This window comes from Euprymna scolopes, chromosome 27, assembly GCF_053919585.1.
Source record: "Euprymna scolopes isolate OS-2025 chromosome 27, ASM5391958v1, whole genome shotgun sequence".
Taxonomy (NCBI): Eukaryota; Metazoa; Mollusca; class Cephalopoda; order Sepiida; family Sepiolidae; genus Euprymna; species Euprymna scolopes.
The window spans coordinates 93,627,575-93,654,260 of record NC_136508.1 but is presented as its reverse complement, the minus strand read 5'-3'; the positions used below and the strand labels follow the sequence as shown (position 1 = coordinate 93,654,260).

Genomic DNA, 26,686 nt, shown 5'->3' with positions numbered 1-26,686 from the left:
TTGAAGGTTTCTGTGAATTCGTTAATATACATTTTGGAGGGAGGGGGGTCTGCGTCGTGCAGTTCGAGCAAAATTTTTAATTTTCTTTTGATTTTGTTTTTTTATTGTTGTTGTTGTTGTTGTTGTTTTTGTTGTTGTTGTTGTTGTTGTTGTTGTTGTTTTTTGTTTGTTTTTTTTCATTTGTTCGATTCACTTATAATTTTATTTTTTATTCTTTTTTTTTTTTATTCTTCTCAAGAACTTTTGCTACGCATCCTCGATAGCAATAGTGTATCTATTTACTGCAGCAATATCCTGGATGTTCCTCTACGGGTTTTGGTGTGTGTTACACGTAAGTATTTCAAATTAATGCTAATAATATTTTCAAATTAATTTCATCAGGAATTTACATGTTGTTACTCTAATAAAGTTTACATTGGAGAAACACAGCGCCCCATAAAAAAAAAAGAATCTACTTCTGTCTCGATGATTAAAACTAGCCACCTCCTCTTTTATGTTTAGCAGAATGAAACTTGAATAAATAAATATTGTCATATTTTTAGAGTAGGTGGCGGTTGAATCGTGCCAACGAACGCTAAAAAGCAAATTGCTTTAATTGCTGCCTTCTTTCTTTTACTACTTCGTTTGGATTCGCTCTTTTAATCCCTAGCCTCTATCTTACTCCTTATAGTCAACATCTCCTGGAGGTATAATGATTGGCGACCTCAGCTAGTGTAGTGGTTTTCATTAGTTTTTTCCACGAGTTAATGTCTTTTTTTTGTATGCATATTATATTATGACCCGGGCAACGTCGGGTGTTCCGGGTAGAGATGTGACTGATGACAATGTTATGGAAATAATAAAGTGTTTTGATAACGAAAGAATGTTTTGAAAGAGGACTAGAATTTAAAGCGTTTATTCTACATAAATTATTTTCATTTTTAAATAAAAACTAAATTTTATTTAAAAATTAAAGTTGTTTAAGTTTCGTAAATTATTTGTCATTCTAAAGTATAGAAAAAAAATTAATTTAAAATAAAAAAATTTTAAACAGTTGTTTAATTTTATTTATGTTTTTTTTTTCTTGCATTTATTCTACATAAGTAAAAATAAAAAGTTGTTTAAATTGTCACGAAGTGCACGTGATACAGGAAAGGGTTTCGCTGAATTTATTTGTGTCATTCGCTCTCTCTCCACATAAATCCATAAAGATACGACCTAAACAGATTCACCGAAGTCCCGTCGATTTGTTCCGTTTGATTCGGTCTTGGTTTTTAATCGCAAGGTCAAGGCTGCTTTTTGGTCTACAAAAATTACAAGTGGCAGCCATGTTGATTTTTTTTTCTTATTCAATGTTTACACATTTTAATTGTGCATTTTTTGAGTTTCGATGGTTAAAATAAATTAACTTTTTACACGAAATGATTCCTCATTTAATACTGTTTAAGATAAGAAATATCTTTAATGCCTTATTTTTCTTAAATCACCCGCAAACTCTATGTAGCGACATGACCAATGAATGAACAAAGATTTTGTGTCATCCTTCGTATCGTGCTTAAGGTGAAATATAGATTCGACTACGGCAAAATTAACTCTCAATACTAGTTTTTCATAAACTGAGATGGTTTGATACTAGCACGATGCGCTTCCATATTTATCTAAGTTTGCTGTTTATAAACTCTTTACAGCGATAGAAACAAAAAAAAAATGCGAGGATGTAACGACGTTATGTGGTGATACTTTTTACTTTAGTAATTCACAAAAATAAAACTGGAAAGAAAGAAATAAAAATCCGGTCGGCATTTTTTTTTTTTTTTTTTTTTCACAAAAGTTTTTATCACACATTACTCTCTCGTCTCGACACCACTTAAAAAGACACTCACTGCCACATGTCCATCTCGCCTGGTTTATTTCTCCTTCTTCTGACCGCATGCCCGTCACAGCCTGCCCATTCTTGTCCTCGACTTTGCATGTCCATTTTCTTCGATGTCGACTTTCTTTCTCCCTGAGAATGCGGTGTCCCTTTTTGTCTTTTTCTTGTCGCTCCAACTCGCGCACGCTTTCTAATTTGCATATGTGCGTTTATCGGCTACTGCTGCTGCTAATATATTCGCAAGCCATCCATCTTTTGCTGCTGCTGATATTTTACCACGTGCTCATATAAACTATATTACAAGAAAAGCAAACAGATAAAACCGAAAAAATAGAGATAGAATATTACATTTTTGAATTTTTCAGATGAGGATTGGTTATTCGTATTATTTGGATTCATCGGACTACTATTCTCATCTTGAGTGTGATTTTCACAACGTTTCGGCCGATGTAACCTCTGACCTTCTTCAGGTGTATCTTGTCGAACTCGGGAATGTTTCTGTCGAATTAAGGAATTTAGACAGAATTTCCAAAAATTCATACAAGAACTGTTCGTGTGGACCCGTGGCGCTGTGGTTAGAGTACTTGGCAAAATCAATTATAAAAATGATATTCCCCTGAACGTTGAAGGTTCTATTCTCAGTGTGGGCGACCAAAAAATACAATTGCGAATTACTTAGAACCTCTATCCAGTCATGGCTGACGGAACAAGAGCATGCTACCCTAGTTAAGTAAATAAAGAGTTCTGTTTGAAATTCCGTCCAGATTCCCGAGTTCGACAGAAACATTCCCGAGTTACACAAGATACACATGAAGAAGGTCGGAGGTTAGATCGACCAAAATGTTGTGAAAATCACATTAAAGATGAGAACAGTAGTCCGAAGGATCCAAATGATATATAATGAAAAAAGGTATCCACAAGAAGTCGGTGTTGATGTTATAGTAGACCATGTAATGTTTGGTGGTGTCCTTGTATTTTTAACCTGATTTCGGTGTGATCGTTTTTTGCATCATTCGTAATCTGTATTTATTTGCTGCGTGGTTGGATATAAGCCTTCGCCAAGGCCTGTTGTCGTTGTAAATATACGGTGGGCGATAAATCATAATGAACTGCTCCACTGGTTAAAGGAGTGGCTAGCTGATGAGGATTATTGACTCCATCACTGCATCATCTATATATCAACAGGATAGCGTGTGTCTTATTTATTTTGTGTGTCACGCTTACATCCGAGTGACTGTCGTTTAATTGTTATGGACTTACATTTCTTGTAATAAATAATTATACCAAGAATTCTTCATAAGTTTTGATTTTGGTTTCGATTATAGTTGAAGGAATTCAAGTATATATAAAAATTAAATAAGTTTTTTTATATAGTTTTAAAGGTTAAAAAACTTCCAAGACTATATATATATATGTATATATATATATATATATATATATATATATATATATATATATATATATATATATATATATGTGTGTGTGTGTGTGTGTGTGTGTGTGTGTGTGTCACAGAAGCTAAGGCATAAGGATGGAGAGTTGTATGTTTTGGTTTCGATTCTAGCTGATGGCACTCAAGTTATATATATATATATATATATATATATATATATATATATATATATATATATATATATATATATATATATATAGTAAGTTATAAAATATATATGGCGATTAAGCTGCACTGAATATTCCGCGTTTCATCCACTCTATGACTCTTCAGGCTTATGCGTGAATTCTGTGGTTGTTTGTCGTTTTTATATGCGCATCTTCTTTTGAGATTTTAGTTAGCCAATCAGCTTTCTAACTTACTAACTATAGCTCTCTCTCTCTCTCTCTATATATATATATATATATATATATATATATATATATATATAATTTTTTTCATAAGTTTCTTATATATATATATATATATATATATATATATATAATTTTTTTTTCATAAGTTTTGGTTCGAGTCAAGCTGATGCACCCAAGTCATATGGATTTTTTCTTTTTCTTTTTTTTTAAATCAGAACTTTATTCTAATTTATAAAACTCTGTATGTCTGTATGTCTGTCTCCATATTTTCAAACTCTATCATATTAAAAGTCGTAGAACGGCGTTGGGGCCTCAAATGATTGGATTTTTTATGAACCGTTCTTTTATGGGTCTTTAGCCGGTTAAAATAGTTTTTAAGGGGTCAAAAAGGGATCAAAATTTAAAAAATTGTTATACATTTTGTACATTCATCCTAGTTTATTTTTAATCAGTTCACATGCGTGTCATGTATGTATAGTGGTAACATCACCAGCTTTGAATGCTATAGTTTTGCTTTCGGTTTCAATTCTAGCTGATGGCATCAAAATACGTTTGTTTGTTTTTTTTTACTTTTGAAATCACAACCCTATAATAATATATACGAAATCTGGACAAATTAGAATATCATATTTAAGCGTATTTTACGACTAGGCAAAGCCGCCCCCCCTAGTAATATATAAGAATCAATAGAAAATTGACTCCATAATAATATATACGAAATCTGCATAATTTAAAGCATCATACTAAAGCATAACGTTCAGAATGAGAGTTCAATAGAAACGTTGTTTTAATTTGAATAAAATAAAATACACGTCAAGTGCGCTTGAAAGCCAAATCACAACGTAAGATAAGGAAAATAAACAAATATTTTACTTGTTTGAAATTTATCACAAATATATTTTAGAGCTAAATTCCATCTTCAGTGTGTTGTTTTGTTTCTTTCTTTTCTTTTTCCTTGCCATGTTGTAAAGTTGGAGTATACCTCTGAAATATATTTGTGATAAATTTCAAACGAGTAAAATATTTGTTTATTTTCCTTATCTTACGTTGTGATTTGGCTTTCAAGCGCACTTGACGTGTATTTTATTTTATTCAAATTAAAACAACGTTTCTATTGAACTCTCATTATTGACGTTATTCTCACGTTACCTATGCACAGTTCAAACATTTCAAAATACAACCGCCAGATACAATTCGCGGCTCTATACAGACTTCTTTCTCCAAATTTACAACATGGCAAGGAAGAAGAAAAGAAAAAAAGCGCACTTGATGCATATTTCATTTTATTCATACTAAAGCGTATTTTGCGACCGGACTATGCCGGGTGTCCCTGTTAGCTTTTGCAGTTTTAACATTTTCTGTTCATACAGCCCGCTCCTAGCTGTCTGTCCACCCTTGTTTAGACGTCTGTCTGCTCTGGTGGTCAATCCTCAACTCCCTGAATCTCTCCAAAATTAACTACATCACGTGTTTTCTTACGTCACCTAATTACGTGTCTCATACTAATCTAATCCACCTAGTTATTTGTTTATTCCAAACCCCAAAATAATGTTTGCATATATTTTCTATTTTCACATTCTTTTTGCGATTCACACGTCAATCATTTCTTTCGCAATTTAATTGTTTATTCTTCTAATCATAATAACTGATCCAGCAACCATCTATCGCTCAAATCAATTAAAAAGAATACAATAACAATAATAATAATGTTTTGACCCTTGACCCCGCTTGCCACAGTTAACAGATACTACGCTATGATCATAGCCTAAAGGGTCATAACATTACATATTTAGTTTAATTTAGTTTTATGCAAAAGGAGCAATAAGAGAGTGAAAATTCAGATATGTCTGATTTTTGTGGAATTTTAACAATTCGACATCAATTAATAAAAAAAAATTTTAACAATTCGACATCAATTAATAAAAAAAAATTTTAACAATTCGACATCAATTAATAAAAAAATTTTAACAATTCGACATCAATTAATAAAAAAAAATTTTAACAATTCGACATCAATTAATAAAAAAAAATTTTAACAATTCGACATCAATTAATAAAAAAAAATTTTAACAATTCGACATCAATTAATAAAAAAAATTTTAACAATTCGACATCAATTAATAAAAAAAAATTTTAACAATTCGACATCAATTAATAAAAAAATTTTAACAATTCGACATCAATTAATAAAAAAAAATTTTAACAATTCGACATCAATTAATAAAAAAAATTTTTAACAATTCGACATCAATTAATAAAAAAAAATTTTAACAATTCGACATCAATTAATAAAAAAATTTTAACAATTCGACATCAATTAATAAAAAAAAATTTTAACAATTCGACATCAATTAATAAAAAAAATTTTAACAATTCGACATCAATTAATAAAAAAAATTTTTAACAATTCGACATCAATTAATAAAAAAAAATTTTAACAATTCGACATCAATTAATAAAAAAATTTTAACAATTCGACATCAATTAATAAAAAAAAATTTTAACAATTCGACATCAATTAATAAAAAAAAATTTTAACAATTCGACATCAATTAATAAAAAAAAATTTTAACAATTCGACATCAATTAATAAAAAAATTTTAACAATTCGACATCAATTAATAAAAAAAAATTTTAACAATTCGACATCAATTAATAAAAAAAAATTTTAACAATTCGACATCAATTAATAAAAAAAAATTTTAACAATTCGACATCAATTAATAAAAAAAAATTTTAACAATTCGACATCAATTCATAAAAAAAATTTTAACAATTCGACATCAATTAATAAAAAGAAATTCTCAAATTTGACTTTCTTTGGGATATTTTAAAGTTTTTTTTTTTTTTTTTTTTTTTTTTTTTTCTGATCCGGAATTCTTAGTGGGGGGGGGGCTTTTCTCTTCTCTACAACCTCTTTCCCACAAAAGACGTTGCAAGCCTGTCTTTGTTTTATTATTATCTTCATAGCAAGTGCTTGTCTGCACTCCAATCTATGGTCCCCTCTTGCTAAACTTTCACGAAAAACACTCATCTAGCTGAGACCACTATAAATAATTTTCCACACTCTTTATCTGTGCCTAAACCTAAATGTAGATTCCATGAACAAAGCTTTGTTATTAGAACTGCACACCTGTTGAACTGTCTTCCGTTCTCCTGCTTTTCAGCTGACTACAATATGGTTGTCTTCAAGTCCAATGTAAACAAGTTCTTGATGAGCTGTTCCCTTTAAGTAATCCAATTTACCAAATTTACGCTACTATCAAATACTATGCAATTGTCCCATTAACTACTGTATATGCATTAATTCTTATCCTCGAATGGCCTCCAAGCATTGATAAGCGGTGATTCCTTTGTAAAAAAACAAAAGTGCTCAATACAATAGATAGATCTGGTGTGTATAAAACAGTGCGTTACCCGGGATAAAGAACTTTACAGTCTTTTTTTTATACAATGTTGTATACAAGATAGTACCTGGGGTTGTCCGTAAGTCATAATATTTAATACAGTATTGCATTTGGTATAATAATAGATAGAGCAAAAGTGTTTACACACCATGTTGAACTTCTTTATCTTTGCTATGATGTTGTATAATAGAGAAAGAACATGGTGTTGCCCGGGAGCAATAATAGTAATAATAACATACCATATAGGTTAAAGTCAAAATATCCTTGTATGTGAGTAATTGAGTCATGGGGTGCATTTCTTTTCCGACTTGATTCTCACGACCCAAAGCACAGAAGGAGGTGTTGTTAAGCCAGGTTCTTGGGTGTCTTCAGGTGAGGCAGGTGAAGTCTGGAGAAAACTGATCTTCTTGGACAAGTCTTGTGGGATTTTCTTCGCACTGGCTTATTACATTCACATAGATGTGTTACTCTTGGGGGCTTTGAATAATTCTGATTGGTTGGAAAATATTTTGAATTCAAACGTTTCTGTGAGAACTTCCTTATTCTGGGGAGTGAGGTTGAAAGCAAATTTTCAACGAAATGGAGAAAGAAAGAGTGTAGCAATTATAGTCATTTGCTTTTTAGCATTCGTTTTATTTTTTCAATACAACTGATAAATGATAACTCTTCTATATTTTTCAGAATACATGTGGTCTACCGGGATCAGCGAGTACCAGGCGTATTATATACGCGATATTTGGTTATGCATTACCTTGGAGCGGAATCATACCAGTCTCTATGATGTATACCAAAGATCTGATTAAAGGAAGACTGTGAGAGTTTTATGTATTTTATTATAGAATCCTTTGAGATGAGTAATGTGTATATTTATTTATTTGCGGACTGTTATCCTCATCTTCATAGTTGTCATTGTCTCACCACATTTTGACCAACTCATCCTCTGGCCTTCTTCAGGTGATTAACAGTGATGGGATAGGAATGCTGAGTTTATTAACTGTATCCCCAGTAATTACTGCCTTCCATAGTTGTTGTTGTTGTTGTCTCACCACGTCTCGGCCAACTATTCCTCTGACCTTCTTCAAGTAGTAAACTACTGAGCCGATCTGGCTTAAGTTTTTGTCTGGACCTTTGTTATCATAAGGTGCAACAAACTAAGTATTATGGTATCCATTCGATTCACAGTTAGGGATGAATAGGGATTAATATTTAACTAGCAGACTTCCCAATATATTCCATGCGATCGTGTAGTAGTAGTAGTAGTAGTAGTAGTAGTAGTAGTAGTAGTAATAATAATAATAATAATAATAATAACAACAACAACAACGACAACAACAACAACAACTGGCGGGACAAGTGGAAATTCCACAGCGGCATCTTTCCTATGTTGCTATATTTCCCCCTCTCTCTCATGAGGTCTTTTTGTCTTTCAAGTTAATTTTTATCACCTGCAAGGCAGTCTCTCGCTTAACAAAAAACATGTGACCTACTGCCGACATCTCTATGTACGTCAAGCGAAATATCCACTTTACTTTGCTGAGAAATTAATTTTCCCTTCAACAAAAACATATTCTATCCTCCCTGTATTATTATAATAGGTAACAGTTGATTACTAATGAATAAACCTGGATATTGTAAATGACTGTTAACCCTTTTGGAAATGTTCCAATTTGGGCAAAAGATTTTGGGGTGCACCGGTTTTAGGGAGATGTGTTTATGTCTATATTACAATATAAGATGTGTTTATGTCTATATTACAATATAAGATGTGTTTATGTCTATATTACAATATAAGATGTGTTTATGTCTATATTACAATATAAGATGTGTTTATGTCTATATTACAATATAAGATGTGTTTATGTCTATATTACAATATAAGATGTGTTTATGTCTATATTACAATATAAGATGTGTTTATGTCTATATTACAATATAAGATGTGTTTATGTCTATATTACAATATAAGATGTGTTTATGTCTATATTACAATATAAGATGTGTTTATGTCTATATTACAATATAAGATGTGTTTATGTCTATATTACAATATAAGATGTGTTTATGTCTATATTACAATATAAGATGTGTTTATGTCTATATTACAATATAAGATGTGTTTATGTCTATATTACAATATAAGATGTGTTTATGTCTATATTACAATATAAGATGTGTTTATGTCTATATTACAATATAAGATGTGTTTATGTCTATATTACAATATAAGATGTGTTTATGTCTATATTACAATATAAGATGTGTTTATGTCTATATTACAATATAAGATGTGTTTATGTCTATATTACAATATAAGATGTGTTTATGTCTATATTACAATATAAGATGTGTTTATGTCTATATTACAATATAAGATGTGTTTATGTCTATATTACAATATAAGATGTGTTTATGTCTATATTACAATATAAGATGTGTTTATGTCTATATTACAATATAAGATGTGTTTATGTCTATATTACAATATAAGATGTGTTTATGTCTATATTACAATATAAGATGTGTTTATGTCTATATTACAATATAAGATGTGTTTATGTCTATATTACAATATAAGATGTGTTTATGTCTATATTACAATATAAGATGTGTTTATGTCTATATTACAATATAAGATGTGTTTATGTCTATATTACAATATAAGATGTGTTTATGTCTATATTACAATATAAGATGTGTTTATGTCTATATTACAATATAAGATGTGTTTATGTCTATATTACAATATAAGATGTGTTTATGTCTATATTACAATATAAGATGTGTTTATGTCTATATTACAATATAAGATGTGTTTATGTCTATATTACAATATAAGATGTGTTTATGTCTATATTACAATATAAGATGTGTTTATGTCTATATTACAATATAAGATGTGTTTATGTCTATATTACAATATAAGATGTGTTTATGTCTATATTACAATATAAGATGTGTTTATGTCTATATTACAATATAAGATGTGTTTATGTCTATATTACAATATAAGATGTGTTTATGTCTATATTACAATATAAGATGTGTTTATGTCTATATTACAATATAAGATGTGTTTATGTCTATATTACAATATAAGAGCAAGAGAAAATGTTATATGAAAAGCACAAGCAAAATAATAAATTCACTAGCAGGACCTGTGGAAATTCCGCAGTGGCATCTTTTATATGTAATATATTGCTGCTGGGCATTCTGTGGCGTTCAGCATGAATAAAGACACCTTCATATTATTCTAGCCCTTTTGTTAAAACTGTAAAAATATTTATTCAAGCAAATCTATATATTACTACAGTAGCATGTAGAACAATTAAAAAAAAGAAGTGAGTTATTTATTTTTTTACTATTTAATAATGTAAGCATGACCGTTAAAAAACAATATAAAATAGTGATTTCAAAAATAAAAAATAGATGAGTTGAGTGCCATCATCTATAACCGAAAACGAAATCAAAACTTATGATAGAACTGCAGTGGTGCGGTGCATCAATTTTTGTCCCAAATATTTTAAATTAGAAAACTTATAGCGTCTGGCGGCCAAGAGATTTGTGTTATCGTTTTTTACTATGGAATAATTTAAAATCAATTATTTCTTAACAACTTTTGCATTTACCAGGAAGATAAAAACCCTAAATTTTATAGAATTAAAAATAAATACAACGGTGAAAACATGCTAATTGAATGCTGCCTGGAGCATTTGTAAATGTGTATTCCGGAATTAATGTGTATTCCGGTATTGAATCTCAACCAATGAAATTTGCCGGAAAGCATGGCACACAAAAGAACACACACGCTATCGTATTAATATATAGATGCAAAATAAGCACAAATTTAAGCACATTCAACCATCAATTTGGCATAAAGCATTTATTCTAAGTCAACAGGCTATAACTTTTACCCGTTTAACAAGCTAAAAAGTATATATATATACATATATATATATATATATATATATATATATATATATATATATATTGTCAGCCCCTTTAAGAAACTCGTTTCTTATCATTGAGCACTTTCAGTTGAAATAAAGTCGGTCAATTGAGCTCTTATGTGCAGATCATCATATAATGATTAGATCACTCTAACAGATGTTAAAAAGCATTTAAAAAACATTGAAAAAATAAGTGTTTAAAATTCAACAGTAGGCCTATGTTTTCTAATTAAATGAAAGGGGAAAAAATGAAGGGGAAAAAATTAAAATCTTGTTTATATTATGATTAAGTATTTAAATTAAAGGGGGAGAAAGAAAGAGAAAAGAAAGAAAGGCATAACGGAAGTTATTTTTAGTATATCGCGCGCGTAAGAGTAGTATAGAATTGACAGACAAAATAAATCGGTCAAAGGTGAGAGTGGGATAGAAAGTTTATATGAGAAGAGGATGAAAGAAAGCGTGAGTGGAAGGGGTAGGGATTGTCTATAAAGGTAGATGTGACTAAGTAAGAGTTAAAATTTATTACATTTTTTTTTACATTTTTTTTACATTTTTTTTTACATTTTATTTTTTTACATTTTATTTTTTTACATTTTCAACCCAAACAAGCCACATTGCCACTTTAGTGTAAGGGGCTACTATCAGGGACAGAAGTTACTGGGGTACTATGTAGGGAGTTGGGCAGCAAGATGTCGGTTAACGTTACACTTGAACTTCTGCATGTCAGTACAGTTGGGGAAGCAGGGACCCGGAATGGAATTCCAAAATCTAGCGGTTCTGGGGAAGAAACTACTAAAGTAGAAAGCTCTCTTGTATCTAGGGATCTCTACTGTTTAGGGGGGGTTAGCTGTTTGTCGGGTTTATCGAGGGTATTTACATCATGGGGGCACAAGTGCTTGCAGTTCGTCAGAAGTTTAGATGACAGTTCAGGACCTATTAGGTTGGAGACTCTCTTTTGGACCTTGTTTGGGAGTGAGAGACTAGTAGCAGATGCACCGGCCCAAAATGAAATCATTCAAATTATCGGTTGGATTAATGCTAATAAAATAAAATAAAAACTTTTCAAATTTAATAAAGCGAAATATAAGACAGTTTATAGGAGTAAAAATTATTTGTAATAAAACTATAAAATTAGACAATCTAGTTCTTCGTAGGAGACATTCAAACAGATCCTATGCTACAATCCTTCCTTTTTATTCCCTAGTTTTTTTGTTTGTTCGTTTTTTTTTTTTTTTTTTTTTTTTTTTTTTTTGTTTTTTTTGTTTTTTTGTATCCTTTTTTTTACATTTGTTTTTCTTTGTTTATATAGATGTTGGCTTCGTGGAGTCATTCTATGGATTTTTATGGGTCCTTTGTATTTCGTGTGCGCGGTAAGTTATTTCCACACGTGAAACGTTTTCACCATCTTTGTTGTTTTAATATTATATTGGTGCAAAAATAATGTCGTTTTTGACGTTCATGACGTTATGATCTTTTGAAAGATCATAACTCCTCTCATAATAACCTTTATTAATCGAAATGAAAACCAATAGATTCGACACATTTTTTGCCAATGTTCTTTATCCTATTAGCATAGAAATCTGGAGTTCTGACAGGGATAAAGTCATTGAAGGCCGAATCGGCATCATCTTGGCCTTTGAAGCATTTTTCGCGCAGGAAGTTGTCGAGATGCTTGAAAAAGTGATAATTGGTGAGCGAGGGGTCCGGCAGAGTCTCGTAGTCCAATTCGTTCAGCTTCTGTAGGGTCAGTTGAGCAATAGGCGGGCAAGCAAGAATTGGTCCCTTCATTTTGATCAATTTCGGGCACATACTTTGGAGTTTCTTGTGCATTTTGTCGAATTTATCGTCAGTACTTCTCCGCCGTTTCACCCGGGTTCAAGAAGCTGTGATGGATGAGATCGGCTGCAGACCACCAAACAGTCATCATAACCTTTTTTTGGTGCAATTTCAGCTTTGGAAAGTGTTGTGGAGCTTCTCCGGCATCCAACCACTATGTCAGTTGTCATAGAGGATCCACTTCTCATCACACGTCGCAATCCTCTCGAGAAATGGGTTGTTTTTGTTGCACAGGAGCTTAGAAGACACTTCAAAACAACGATTTTTTTTTTATCATCATTCAATTCATGTCGCATCCATTTGATCAACTTCTTTTGACTTCCCTATTTGCTTTAAATGGCGAACTACTGTTAAGTAATCGATCTCGAGTTCAACAGCAACTTCTCGTGTGATTTTGCGAGGATCAGTTTCAATTAAAGCTTTCAAATGTTCGTTAGTCGGCTGTCTTCATCTTCGAGGCTCTTGTCACCATTTCAAAATTTCTTGAACCACAATTGTGCCACACGTTCGTTAGTGGTTCCTGGGCTAAATGCATCATTGATATCATGAGCTGTATCGGCAACTTTTCGGCCTAGTTTGAACTGGAACAAGAAAATCGTGCAGAATTGAATTTTGTGCATGCTGTCAAAAAGCCTGCAAAAAAAATGAATGAAGACATTGAGAGCGAAAACCATGCTTCAAAATGATATATAACATGGTTATATATATATATCAATGAATTAATTCAGAAATCATATATAAAAGTAACATATGTGAGAAAACGATATTGTTTTTGCGCCAACCCAATAGAATTGCATTGGAAAAATCGATATTTAGTTCTACCTAGCCAGTGAATTCAGAAAGATTTTCAGTCTATGTTCTTTAGATAAGACTAGGCTGGATACCCGGCGTTGCTCGAGTGTTTGGAGGTGTGTGTTAAGCAAAAAAAAAAAAAAATGGTAGTAGGCAGGCAGGCAGGCAGGCAGGGTAGAACCCATACCGCGAAGGAGGAAAATAATGTGAAAAAAAAAAAAAAACGTGACATCTTTGTCATTGCGTCCATCGCCAAACCGGAAGTGACGAAGGTTTAAATTAAGGCTAGTCAATCGTAATGATATTATAGCCAATTTGGCGATATTTGTCGTCCGAAGGATCGAGCTTCAAAATGATATTGATCTCGTGAAAATCTGTCGCCTCTATCGAAATTTTAGGCAGATATACATACATACATACATTTAAACAGACAGGTGAGATTTAAAGACATAATTTATATTACTTGGAATACACACACACACACACACACACACACACACACACACATATATATATATATATACATATATATACATATATATATATATATATATATATATATATATATATATATGAACAAAAACAACACAAGTATATCTTCAAATGTTGTACTGGTATTTTTTTATTCATCTTGAAATAATCATCATCTTCATTGTTTTTTCACCAACCTAATAAATAAATAAATAAATAAAAAATTAAAGAATATGCCAAAATCTGAAACTGATTTATTTAAAAAATATTGTGCAATGTTTTCAGCAATGAGCAATTACTTAACCAAATAAAAGTTTGTATGCATACATGCAGACAGTGACGGGCAGAGAAGTTTTTCAGGGCAGGCGTTCAAGTAAAAAAAAAACGGTGTTTCAGTAGGGCACATGCCTATAATATATTCCTCTGAAAAGGGCACTTTTAAAACAGGAGTAAAAGGGGCAGGTGTTTGGGCATCTCTAACACCACCCCTTCTGCACGTCCCTGCACGTGCACTTTTTATTATCTGTATCGTTGCTTCTTTTCATCTTCACCGTATTTCATGCGTGACAGTGATCGTTTCGTCTAGTCGTCGACGAATGACCACTAGACGATTTCAAATAGTGCAATAGGGTTTGAAATTCGAGCTTCGTTTTTACTTTGGGAAAAGTTAGATCATGTGGTACTCAGTCGATGGGGTCACAGCAAATAACATTTGTTTTGATTTGTGGGGGGGGGGGTTCAGCCTCTCTCCAAGTTTTCCTGTCATTATTTTTTTATTTATGAATTTTGGAGCAATTCTCGAGACTCCAAAGGAGAGAACAACATGGCGCTATCTTTATAACCCCCCCCACACACACACACACAAAAAAAACAGTTCAAAGAATTTGCGAGCAATTATTATAATAGACAACAAACTGAAAAGTGGTCATGAAACAAATATTTAACAAATAAATGCTACCAAAGGCAAGATAAGTTTGTAGTCGTCGTGCAAAATAGGAAAAATGAATTGAATTGAGAAAGAAACGAACTACGTGTTAAATTGAATTAAACGAACAGGAATTTATTTTGTGAAGAAACAAATGAAAGAAAAGTGTACAACACGTGTTCATGTCCGCATTCGTCTCTCGCTATTTACTGGTGAGAAGGAAAGTCTATTGTCGTAGAGAGAGAAAGAGAGAAAGTCAATCCAGTTTGGTGTGCGTCTCTCGCTGTGAGGAGGAAAGTCTATTGTAGTATAGAGAGAGAATGAGAAAAAGTCAATCCAGGCCATGGAGATAGAAAACGTATAAAGTGTGCATACTGTCTGTTAGCTTGTGCCCCATACATAGTAGCAGGGGGGCGTGACACGCGCGAGCGCGTGCCTCCCGATAGGGAGGCGGCTGGTTCGCTGAACCTCTCAGCTCGAGAGCTGGTCCAAAAAAGGGAGATGCTGCTTATTGTTATTGCTTTTATAATTGTTTCCGGTGGTCTTTTGCGCATGTGTGGATTTCCCTTGAAAGGGAAGTGACGTTGTCCATCTGTGCGTACATGTACGTATGTTAGCGTTTGTGTTTATACACGTGAATGTGAGTGTATGTACGCGGACGTGAATATATGTACGCGTGTGGACGTGCACGCATATGTTTGTGTGCGCGTATGTATATGACAAGTAATATAGCTTGAGATGTGAACGCGTGTTTTTGTGTGAGACTAGGAAAGGCTCCCACAAGTTACTCTTCTCGTGTTTTATCGAAATATGCCTTTCTGTATTTGTTGAGCATCTCTGTCATTTGGTCATGCAGGAAAAACGCAAGGATAGTTTTGCTGAGTTTCTTCGAGGTTTTATTGAAGAAAATGGATTTAAAAGAGATGTTGGATATTTACCAGGTGTCCAGAAAATGACTTCAAAGCAAAGTCAGTCAGATCCTTGATCCAGGTGCCTTGAGAATGATGTTAAAGAAGTCAAAATGGCGGTGGAGGTGGGTGGCGTACAATTCCCGGAGATTCAATCAGCCGTGTGTTAGATATTCATTGCAGCCGGTCGTCGAATGTGTTTTTCAGTCTAAATAATTTCTAAAAATCAACTTTTGTCATTGTCTCGATATATACACTTAGCAGCGAAATAAAACACACACAGGTTGTTATAATATATTTTGTTTCTTCAAATCAACCTTTTGGAGTTCAGAATGACAGTTATGACATCAGAGAAGGCGCGTGTGGCGTTTGTCTTGCCCGTCGTCGCCACTCTCTCTCTCTCTCTCTCTCTCTCTCTCTCTCTCTCTCCTCTCCTCTCCTCTCCTGTTGTTTGCTGCCTGTATTTTGTTGGCACAGATGACATCAAAGTATTCCACCAAGCATTGTCTTGAAATGCCGGTCAGTCTAACTGACCTAATTTCCAGGGATTCTACATCCTCCATTTTCACTCTTTGACATCCGAATATATGTCAACCAATGTCACGGTAACATACATTGAGCGAGTTTTTAACAGTATTTTATCCAGTTTTTTATTTATAACACCTTTTCCCAAACTTACCGTGTTAAAGAGAGAGTCAGGCGCCATCTTGAATTTTCCAATACATCGGTAAACACTGTATGGTTTTCGAGGTGAATAAACATGTTACATTAAATAAAAACACGACAAATATATCCAGTTTGGTAGAAAAGTAACTTATCTTGCCTTTGATAACATTTATTTGTTATATATTTGTTTTTTGACAACTTTTTAGAATCTATGTGTACAGTAATACAAACCCGCGTATCTATATACTAATTTTATGTTCCTAGTATGTTGATTGACATTAATGTATTAGTCGGTAGAAAGAATGACATCCTGTTGATTGACATTAATGTATTAGTTGGTAGAAAGAATGACATCCTGTTGATTGACATTACTGTATTAGTTGGTAGAAAGAATGACATCCTGTTGATTGACATTAATGTATTAGTTGGTAGAAGGAAATTGACATTAATGTATTAGTCGGTAGAAAGAATGACATCCTGTTGACTGACATTAATGTATTAGTTGGTAGAAAGAATGGCATCCTGTTGATTGACATTACTGTATTAGTTGGTAGAAAGAATGACATCCTGTTGATTGACATTAATGTATTAGTTGGTAGAAGGAAATTGACATTAATGTATTAGTCGGTAGAAAGAATGACATCCTGTTGATTGACATTACTGTATTAGTTGGTAGAAGGAAATTGACATTAATGTATTAGTCGGTAGAAAGAATGACATCCTGTTGATTGACATTAATGTATTTGTCGGTAGAAAGAATGGTATCCTGTTGATTGACATTAATGTATTAGTCGGTAAAAAGAATGGCATCCTGTTGATTGACATTAATGTATTAGTCGGTAGAAAGAATGGCATCCTGTTGATTGACATTACTGTATTAGTTGGTAGAAAGAATGACATCCTGTTGATTGACATTACTGTATTAGTTGGTAGAAAGAATGACATCCTGTTGATTGACATTAATGTATTAGTTGGTAGAAGGAAATTGACATTAATGTATTAGTCGGTAGAAAGAATGACATCCTGTTGACTGACATTAATGTATTAGTTGGTAGAAAGAATGGCATCCTGTTGATTGACATTACTGTATTAGTTGGTAGAAAGAATGACATCCTGTTGATTGACATTAATGTATTAGTTGGTAGAAGGAAATTGACATTAATGTATAAGTCGGTAGAAAGAATGACATCCTGTTGATTGACATTACTGTGTTAGTTGTTAGAAGGAAATCGACATTAATGTATTAGTCGGTAGAAAGAATGACATCCTGTTGATTGACATTAATGTATTTGTCGGTAGAAAGAATGGCATCCTGTTGATTGACATTAATGTATTAGTCGGTAGAAAGAATGGCATCCTGTTGATTGACATTAATGTATTAGTCGGTAGAAAGAATGGCATCCTGTTGATTGACATTACTGTATTAGTTGGTAGAAAGAATGACATCCTGTTGATTGACATTACTGTATTAGTTGGTAGAAAGAATGACATCCTGTTGATTGACATTACTGTATTAGTCGGTAGAAAGAATGACATCCTGTTGATTGACATTAATGTATTAGTTGGTAGAAGGAAATTGACATTAATGTATTAGTCGGTAGAAAGAATGACATCCTGTTGATTGACATTAATGTATTAGTCGGTAGAAAGAATGGCATCCTGTTGATTGACATTAATGTATTAGTTGGTAGAAAGAACACCCTGCTGGTTGACGCCGAAAGGTCATACACTTGTTGATAAGCTAAACTATATCGCTCTGTTTTTCTTTTTTCCAGTTCAACTTTTTGGTGCTGATATTCTTGCTTATAAAAAGATGGCAAAATGATTGTGACAAAGAAAAGAGGGTCAAATTTGGTACAAAGATTAAGTAAGTTATTTAGCAAGATTTTTTTTCCATTTTTACTTGTCTGTTTTGCAAGGTTTCAACCCTTTTTTGTTCGATTAGGAGCTGCTAAAAACAGCCGATCCTGCCTTGACAGAGTACAAAATAGACTTCGTGGCTTAGTGGGGGATGCCCTTTTCTCTACCCTGCAACCTCTCTCCCACAGAAGAGACGTTGCGAGCCTATCCTTGTTTTATGGTTATTTCCATGGCAGGTGCTCGTCTGAACTCCAATCTCTGGTCCCCCCTCGCCAATCTTTCACGAAAAACACCCGTCTAGCTGAATCCGCTATGAAAAATTTCCCCCACTCTTTATCTGTGCCTAAATCAAAACGTGGATTCCATGAACAAAGCTTCTTTCTTAGAACTGCGCGCCTGTGGAACTCTGTTCCGTCTGCCTGCTTCCCACCTGACTACAACTTGGATGTCTTCAAGTCCAACGTTAACAAATTCCTAATGAACCGCCCCCTTAAGTAAACAATTCATCAAATCTCCACACTAACGTAATGTACTTGCAATGACCCTTATCCCTGAGTGGCTTCCGGGCCTTGATAAGTGGTGACCGCCGTGTAAAAAAATAAAAAAATAATTCTGAAACATAATACCTATTACCATCAATCATTTGCATAGAGCTAGTTGAACACTAGTCGCTATTTATCTATTTATTTATTTATCTTACATTTATCTAACTTATAAAATTATTGTGTCAGATTTTCCAAGTCAGACCCAAATAGCATTTAAGCTAAGAAAGGAAAAACCATTTTGAAGTTTGTCATCAAACGTTTGCTTGAACTTTGGAAAGTAGGCTGGATGAGCAATGTTGAATGAGTCTCGAACGGTCTTCGGCTTTTTTTCTGTGAGATGGTTATTTATGCAGCATCATTACAGTCCTAACAAGTCTGTGGTTTGCCCAGCATTAAGCACCTCTAATGATGCATATCACCCGTACGTCACTGATATTGCGTTAACATACAATGATGGCGTCTATCATGTGCCAGTGTTTATATCTCTCGTGCATCCATTTAGTGTTATATTTCTTGGCCATCCTGAAGTTGGTGTTAGTGATGCAGATGCACATTAGCCAAGAAGCAGCAATCCGTTATTGACCTTGCTACCCCCTACTCCTTCCTGGTTTTTGTAATCCATTCCCACTTTTGCATTGAAATCTTCAAGGATTATTAGTTTGACGTTTCTGAATATTTTAGATGAAGATTGGTTATTTATATCATTTGGATTCATTGAACTACTCTCCTCATTCCGAGTGCCATTTTCACAACGTTTCGGTTGATGTAACCTCTGACTTTCTTCAGGTGTATCTTGTCGAAGTCGGGAATGTTTCTGTCCCGAGTTCGACAGAAACATTCCCAGGTTCAGCAAGATACACCTGAAGGAGGTCGAAGGTTACATCGACCGAAACGTTGTGAAAACGACACTCAAGATGTGAATCCAAATGATTATCTGCTTGTCTGAGGATGAATCTGATGACGTCATCGAACTGTTTTATAGAATTGTTCTTCTTTTTCCTCATCAAGGCTTTGATGTATGCGGAGCTTTATGAGGCATTCGTTGATTTCAACTGGAATGGCTGGGAAGTTTTCGAACAAACTTGTTCTAATGGCAAATCCTATGCCATCGACTCTATCTACATTTTTGGGGGGGGGTCCTTCCCCCCCCCCCAATAAAAAACAGGTCCATCCACCTCCTTTCTCTCTTAGTCAACCTTCGTCAGCAAGTCTTGTTTCGATGGCTGCTGTAACATCTATTCCATAATGCTTATTGGCAACAAGCGCCATTCATCTTTCTGGTCTTGACATATTACCTATATCAAATAATGCTCGGACATTTCACGCTCCCAAGATTAGTCGGAGGATTTTGTTGTCTTGTATTTTTCAACAACAATGAGGATGAGTTCATCAACCATGGTAAGCTGACCAGATTAAGAAGAGCAAGCATTTGTTTGGGACACGTTTTCTAGACCCCTTCACCATATGAGGGTGGACAGTGCTGTCCTAAAGAGGCTGCCCAGTCGTCCATGAGAGCTGCAACACTCTCCTGTTGTTCTCAGGAAAAAGAACGGCCACTTGCCCATGGTTCATCTGCACTTGTTGCTTTGTTACATACTCATCATTGAGGTACTTGAAGGTGTTCGTTTACAGATTAGCGCTAATAATACATGAATAATTTTAGAGTGAGAAGAGGAAGCCTTGATGAGAGATTGCTAGACTGCAATAGATGACCAGGATTACTTAGAATGTCATGTCCATACTCTAAAGCATTCCCCGATGCTTGCTGCCACTACCTTCCCAATCATTGGATAATTAAATCAACTCCTCCGCTTGTTCTACTAGGAGTCAGTCTTCACATGCAATATGACTGGTATGCCCCGTTTCTAGACTTGCTGGAGAATTACAGACCTGACCAATTTAGCTAGCCCACCAAGCCGTAGTCTAGGTGGGTTGGTTGTTTTTGTTTTATGGGATATCAACCCTTTTCAGGTTATTTAATGCCGAAGTCAGTGATTTTGAAGAAAAATTTTTTAATAGAATATATTTTATTTTTCAAGACGGTTTCTATTTAACCCATAGTTGGGACCCCTAACAAGTACTACCACTCCGGGTCAGAGTGGACCTGGGAGCAATGGCAACTAAAGGGTGGCTCCACACTCCTGAAAGTCCACAAGCTGGAGCCTCACCATCGGATATAGTTTAAGGTCATATCCAGGACACCGTGGTGTAGGGGTGGCTGCTGTTGCATGTACCAGCTTCATAAGATGTGGTAGGGTTAAGAGCCTGATCTGCAAATATGTGGGGCCGCTGATTGGGGAACCATGGACAGATGAAGGTATAAGTATATAAATACAAGTTTAGATTTCGCCCAATCGTAGCAGAAGAAGATAGTACCTATTTACTATGCCTCCCCACGGGACAAAGTTAGACACCAGGGTCGTTTTTTTAACGTGGAGAAAAGGTACAAAAATAAAAATTGTCTCAGTCGTGAAGGATTTCTCCTCCACCGAAAGAGAACAAGAAAATGAAGTGCAGCATCTGAAGAACAGATACTACACTTTGATCTTTACCAAATTGGCTGGTTCTAATGAAGCACTGGATCTGTGTATGTATCAGTGATTCGTAGATCAATAAAAATTATTTTATGAAGAGTTTTAAAATTAAACTGGAATTGCGTAAGTATTAATCAGAGTGAATTTTCCTCATTGTACGCTTGAAGAAAGAAAGGTATGAAGCACATATTATTCTTCTTATAAAAAAGGACACCGCTACATAAATATGAATTATAATATATACCCGTGTGATACTCTCTGATACAACATGATTCAGTTTATACGTCGATATCATATCTCATGGCTAAACAACAATGCATACAATTTATACGTTTGTAACGTGTGCTGTTATAAGAACAATATATCTCACTGACTATACAATATTTTGAAAACACAGGCAGAAGAAAAAAATCATTAACATTTTCCTTTTTCTTTTCTTTTTATTTCTTTTTTCTTTTTTTTTTTTTCTTTTCCTTTTTCTTTATTTTCCTTTTCCGATTAAAAATACAATATATCTTATTAATTTCACATGACATATCCCTCGTCAGAGAATGAGAAATATGTTTTGCTATTGGCTGGTTGTAAGGAAGCATTGGATTTGAGTATGCATCATAGATCAATAGAAAATTATTTTATGAAGAGTTTTAAAATTAAACTGGAATTGCGTAAGTGACTTTTCCTTTTTTGTTTTATTTTACTTCAGTCGAAGTTCTCAGAAATCAAGGGCCCACAACCTGGGACTAACACTTGAACTCTATATGAGATACATAGATATTCGAATGTTCCATTTAAGTTCTTTATTTCTCAAACACTGAGTTAATAAAGAAATTGGGAACATAATTTTCCTCTCCCCAATTAACCATTTTTATACGTTTTAGTATATCTTTCATGTTGGTCTCTTGGTCTTACTGGATTCCAGGACAAGAATTTATCTAGTCTGGTGGAGTATCCAGTTTCGTGCTATTACTTGCGGTAACATCACTTGGAGAAGGTGCACCATTCCTCGTAAAAGCTAATATGGGTTAGCCATAGTGAGGAGATCTCATTTGGGCAGCGAATACTACGTGATTTTGAATATTTAGTCAGGGTTTACTTCTATGGAAAAAGTATCCTCATGCCAGGTTTTTCTGACAAACCCCTCTACAGAGAGACCTTAGACACTCGAGGACAGTGTCTAGTAGGCATTCGAATTCTCTCCTCTTCTACTAAAACAGGAAGCAGAAGTTAAAATGAAATAAGTTTATTTAACTTCACAGCGGTTCCTCATTCTTCCGAACTTTGAAACACATGAAATTTTTTTATAAGAAAGTTACCACTTATCGAGGCCCAGAAGCCACTTGAGGATAAAGGTTAATAACTGTATGGTAGTCAATGGGACAATAGTGTAGTAATCGTTAGTGGAAATTTGGTATAATTTGATTATTTAAGGGGACAGTTCAACAAGAACTTGTTTGCATTAGAAACATGAATTGCAACTATTGTGACGACTTGGTAAAGCTCTTATAAGCATCATCAATAAAATTTTAAAGTTTAAAAACTTTGAATAAAAAGACAATGTTAATTAGTTATTATCGATCTATCTGTCTATCTATCCAGTGATATTCTTAAAATAGTTTATATTGGAAGTTATTTATTGTTTATAGAATAAAGTGTAGCAATGGGTTTTAGCTGAAGATGTTTACATAAATTAGATAGGTTAAATAAACAAAATGACCTTGAGCAGGCATACGTGGAAAGGTCGCACATTGAGAAATGTGTGATTTTTGAATGGTGACGTAATGGAACTGAGGTCAAGAGTTCGGAAAGGTTACAGAAAAGAGTTTGAGTTTGGTCATGGAAGTGAACAGACGTGCTTCAAGCCAGGAAGCGAGGCTATAAATAATAAGCATGTAGACACGAAATGCAGATCCCTTGTGAAGACCATTTGAGACAGATTAAATAAATTTATATTTTAAAAATATAAAGTGTTGTTCTGTGGTTTCACAAAATAAGGAAGAACAGATGTCTAAATTGGTTATGTCTCAATTGGTTATGATGTTGGTCGTTGCATGTTTCATCACGGAGCTCAGCAGTGAAGATAGAAAAATTCTTGAAGAAAGAAAATGTATGAAGCATATGTTATTCTTCTCATAACAAATGATACCTGTAAGCAAATATGAACTGTAATATATACCCGTGTGATAACTCTCTGATACAACATGACTCAATTTATACGTCGATATCATATCTCATGGCTAAACAACAATGCATACGATTTGTACGTTTATAACAAGTGCCGTTATAACAACAATATATCTCACTGACTATACAACATTTTGAAAACACGGACAAATGTAAATATTTTATTAGAAGAAAAAAACCATTAACATTTTCCTTTTTTTACTTTCCTTTTTTCTTTTCCTTTTTTTTCTTTTCCTTTTTTCTTTTCCTTTTTTTCTTTTCCTTTTTTTCTTTTCCTTTTTTCTTTTCCTTTTAAACATACAATATTTCCTATTGATTTCGCATAATAACATATACCTCGTCAGAGAATGAGAGACATTTTTTGCTTTTGTTTTTTGTTTTTTTCCCCATCAGTAAAATGTTGTTGCTTTGTTTGGTTAAGACTAATGTTATTATTATTTTTTTTTTAATTTTGATATTTTTGGTTGTTATTTTTTTTTAATTTTGATATTTTTGGTTGTTATTTTTTTTTTTTAATTTTTATATTTTTGGTTGTTATTTTTTTTTAATTTTGATATTTTTGGTTGTTATTTTTTTTTTAATTTTTATATTTTTTTGGTTGTTATTTTTTTTTAATTTTGATTTTTTTGGTTGTTATTTTTTTTAATTTTGATTTTTTTGGTTGTTATTTTATTTTAAATTTTGATATTTTTTATTGTTATTTTATTTTATTGATTTATTCATTTTCAGAAGGCTGATTATGTGTTTCTTGGCTGAGGCACAACCTTTGGGTTTCTTCTGGTTATTCGGGATAATTCCGTGCAATGGTTACACAACACTGCCGTTCAGCTGGATATTTGTGGCAATAGCTGGTCCCCAGGTAAGAAAATGTTTCCACATCAGCGACACTTTGAAAACAAAAAAAAAAAAAAATGAAAAACATGACTTCGTATCTGAAGGTTATATTCCTTCACAACTGGGAAAGCATGTTTTGTAAGCAGTTGTTCCTTTTATCTTATATACGAGGGTCGTTCCAAAAGTAATGCCTCCTATTTTTTAATTCAAAACATTGAAGAACTACAAAGACGGGAGTGGTACCATTAACACGGGCGACATTTTGTGTTCTGGAATTAATTTCTCTACATAGTCACTACCATTCTCAATGCAGTTTTGCCAGCGATAAATGAGAGCCTTGATGTTTCAGTCATAAAAGTCAACGCTTACCGATGCATGCGGTCTATTTTTCATGGCTATGATTATGACGTTGTTAGTGGGGAAATGTTGCCCACGTAATGGGTTCTTCAGAGGTTCAAACAATTAGAAGTCTCATATACACATTTCCGTACTAAGTCCGTTGTTTTTTATTTATGTCTTAGAAGCATTGTCCAGAAAGTTCCATACGGCTTGTCCGAAAGAGATGCTGTATGCCAATGACCTACTTGTTAAGTTAAAGATTTGAAAGAATTCTATGGAAAGTTAACGTTTAAAATTATATATTTCCAAGCCCAAAGAGATCATTAGTGGTGGTACTATTGGAAATTTCCCGAGAAGAAAGTTCATTTACTAAGATTGTTTTGTTTTTTTTACATTTCCTTTCTAATGTTCCCTAAGCTAGATGTCGCATTTTCTTTTATCTGTAACCTAGCTCTCTTGTCTTTTGAGGAGAAGAATTACGCTTCGAAATGTCCAGGTATAAAGACCATTTAACCCCCCCCCCCCTTCCCATTAATGTTTTGTTTTTATTGAATTGACAAATAAATTCAGTCCTGGATATGAACTTAAACTATATCCGATGGTGAGGCTCCAGCTTGTGGACTTTCAGGAGTGTGGAGCCACCCTTTAGTTGCCATTGCTCTCAGGTCCACTCTGACCTGGAGTGGTAGTACATGTTAGGGTCCCAACTATGGATTAAATAGAAACTGACTTGAAAAATAAAATATATTCTATTAAAAAATTTTTCTTCAAAATCACTGAATTCGGCATTAAATAACCTTAAAAGGGTTGATACGCCGTAAAACAAAAATAACCAACCAACCAATAAATAAATTCATATACACCTATATTTATTTTTTGTCTATAATTTCTTTTATATATATATATATATATATATATATATATATATATATATATATATATATATATATATATATATATATATATATTTCTTTTTTTTTTCTTTTTTTTTTTTTTCAAAGAATGCAAAGTTTAATTCCGGTATCGTTTTGTTATACTCTTTTTCAGAATCTCTTCATGTTCTTCCTGTTCTACTGCACCCACAAGACGGTCCTCTCACTGTTGGCCTCCCACTATGAAGACACGGTGGCGGCCACGCTGAAAGAGGTGCAAAAACGGAAGGCGGAAAGGGGCAACATCTCTTCAAGTTACGAGGAATCAGATTAAAGAAAATGGCAATTATCGCAGTGATCCGATGGCTCACGGAATTCTGAACAAAAAGCAACGGACCCTTTGCCAGAGTTCATTCTACCACAAGTCGAGGAATGAAAGAAAGATAAGACAAGAATTAGAAAGTTGGTGTTCGACAGACAGACACATGCTAAATTAAACTGCCGATTTTCATCTTTTTAGAAATTTTTTTTTTAAATAAATAAAAACTTAATGAAATAATATCCTTGAGATATGGTTTCGAATATATATATATATATATATATATATATATATATATATATATATATATATATATATATATATATATATACACACACACACATATATACACATATATATATATAAACACACACACGTGTATATATATACATATATATATATATATATATATATATATATATATATATATATATATATATATATATATATATTTAAAAATAAACAAAAATTATAACATAATCATTTTTAGTATATCAGTTCCAGAAATTTTACATCAACAAAAGTTTCTGTGTACGATCGTTTCTGGGATGAATATTTATTGATTCATATGTCCTATCATCAGCACAAATAC

The 26,686-nt window shown here is 33.2% G+C and overlaps 1 protein-coding gene across 1 annotated transcript in view; it reads left to right on the top strand.

Moving 5' to 3' along the window:
* The window catches only part of LOC145249002 (latrophilin-like protein 1), a 49,011-nt gene extending 22,604 nt beyond the window's left edge, over nt 1-26,407 (top strand). Inside the window, exons 5-10 of the mRNA XM_080110856.1 lie at nt 239-331; nt 7,747-7,877; nt 12,322-12,382; nt 18,386-18,477; nt 24,460-24,589; nt 25,951-26,407. Of these exons, the coding sequence (XP_079966982.1) occupies nt 239-331; nt 7,747-7,877; nt 12,322-12,382; nt 18,386-18,477; nt 24,460-24,589; nt 25,951-26,109 (666 nt within the window). The 3' untranslated portion in view covers nt 26,110-26,407. The remainder of the gene's footprint in view (nt 1-238; nt 332-7,746; nt 7,878-12,321; nt 12,383-18,385; nt 18,478-24,459; nt 24,590-25,950) is intronic.
* The last annotated feature ends 279 nt before the right edge of the window (nt 26,408-26,686 follow it).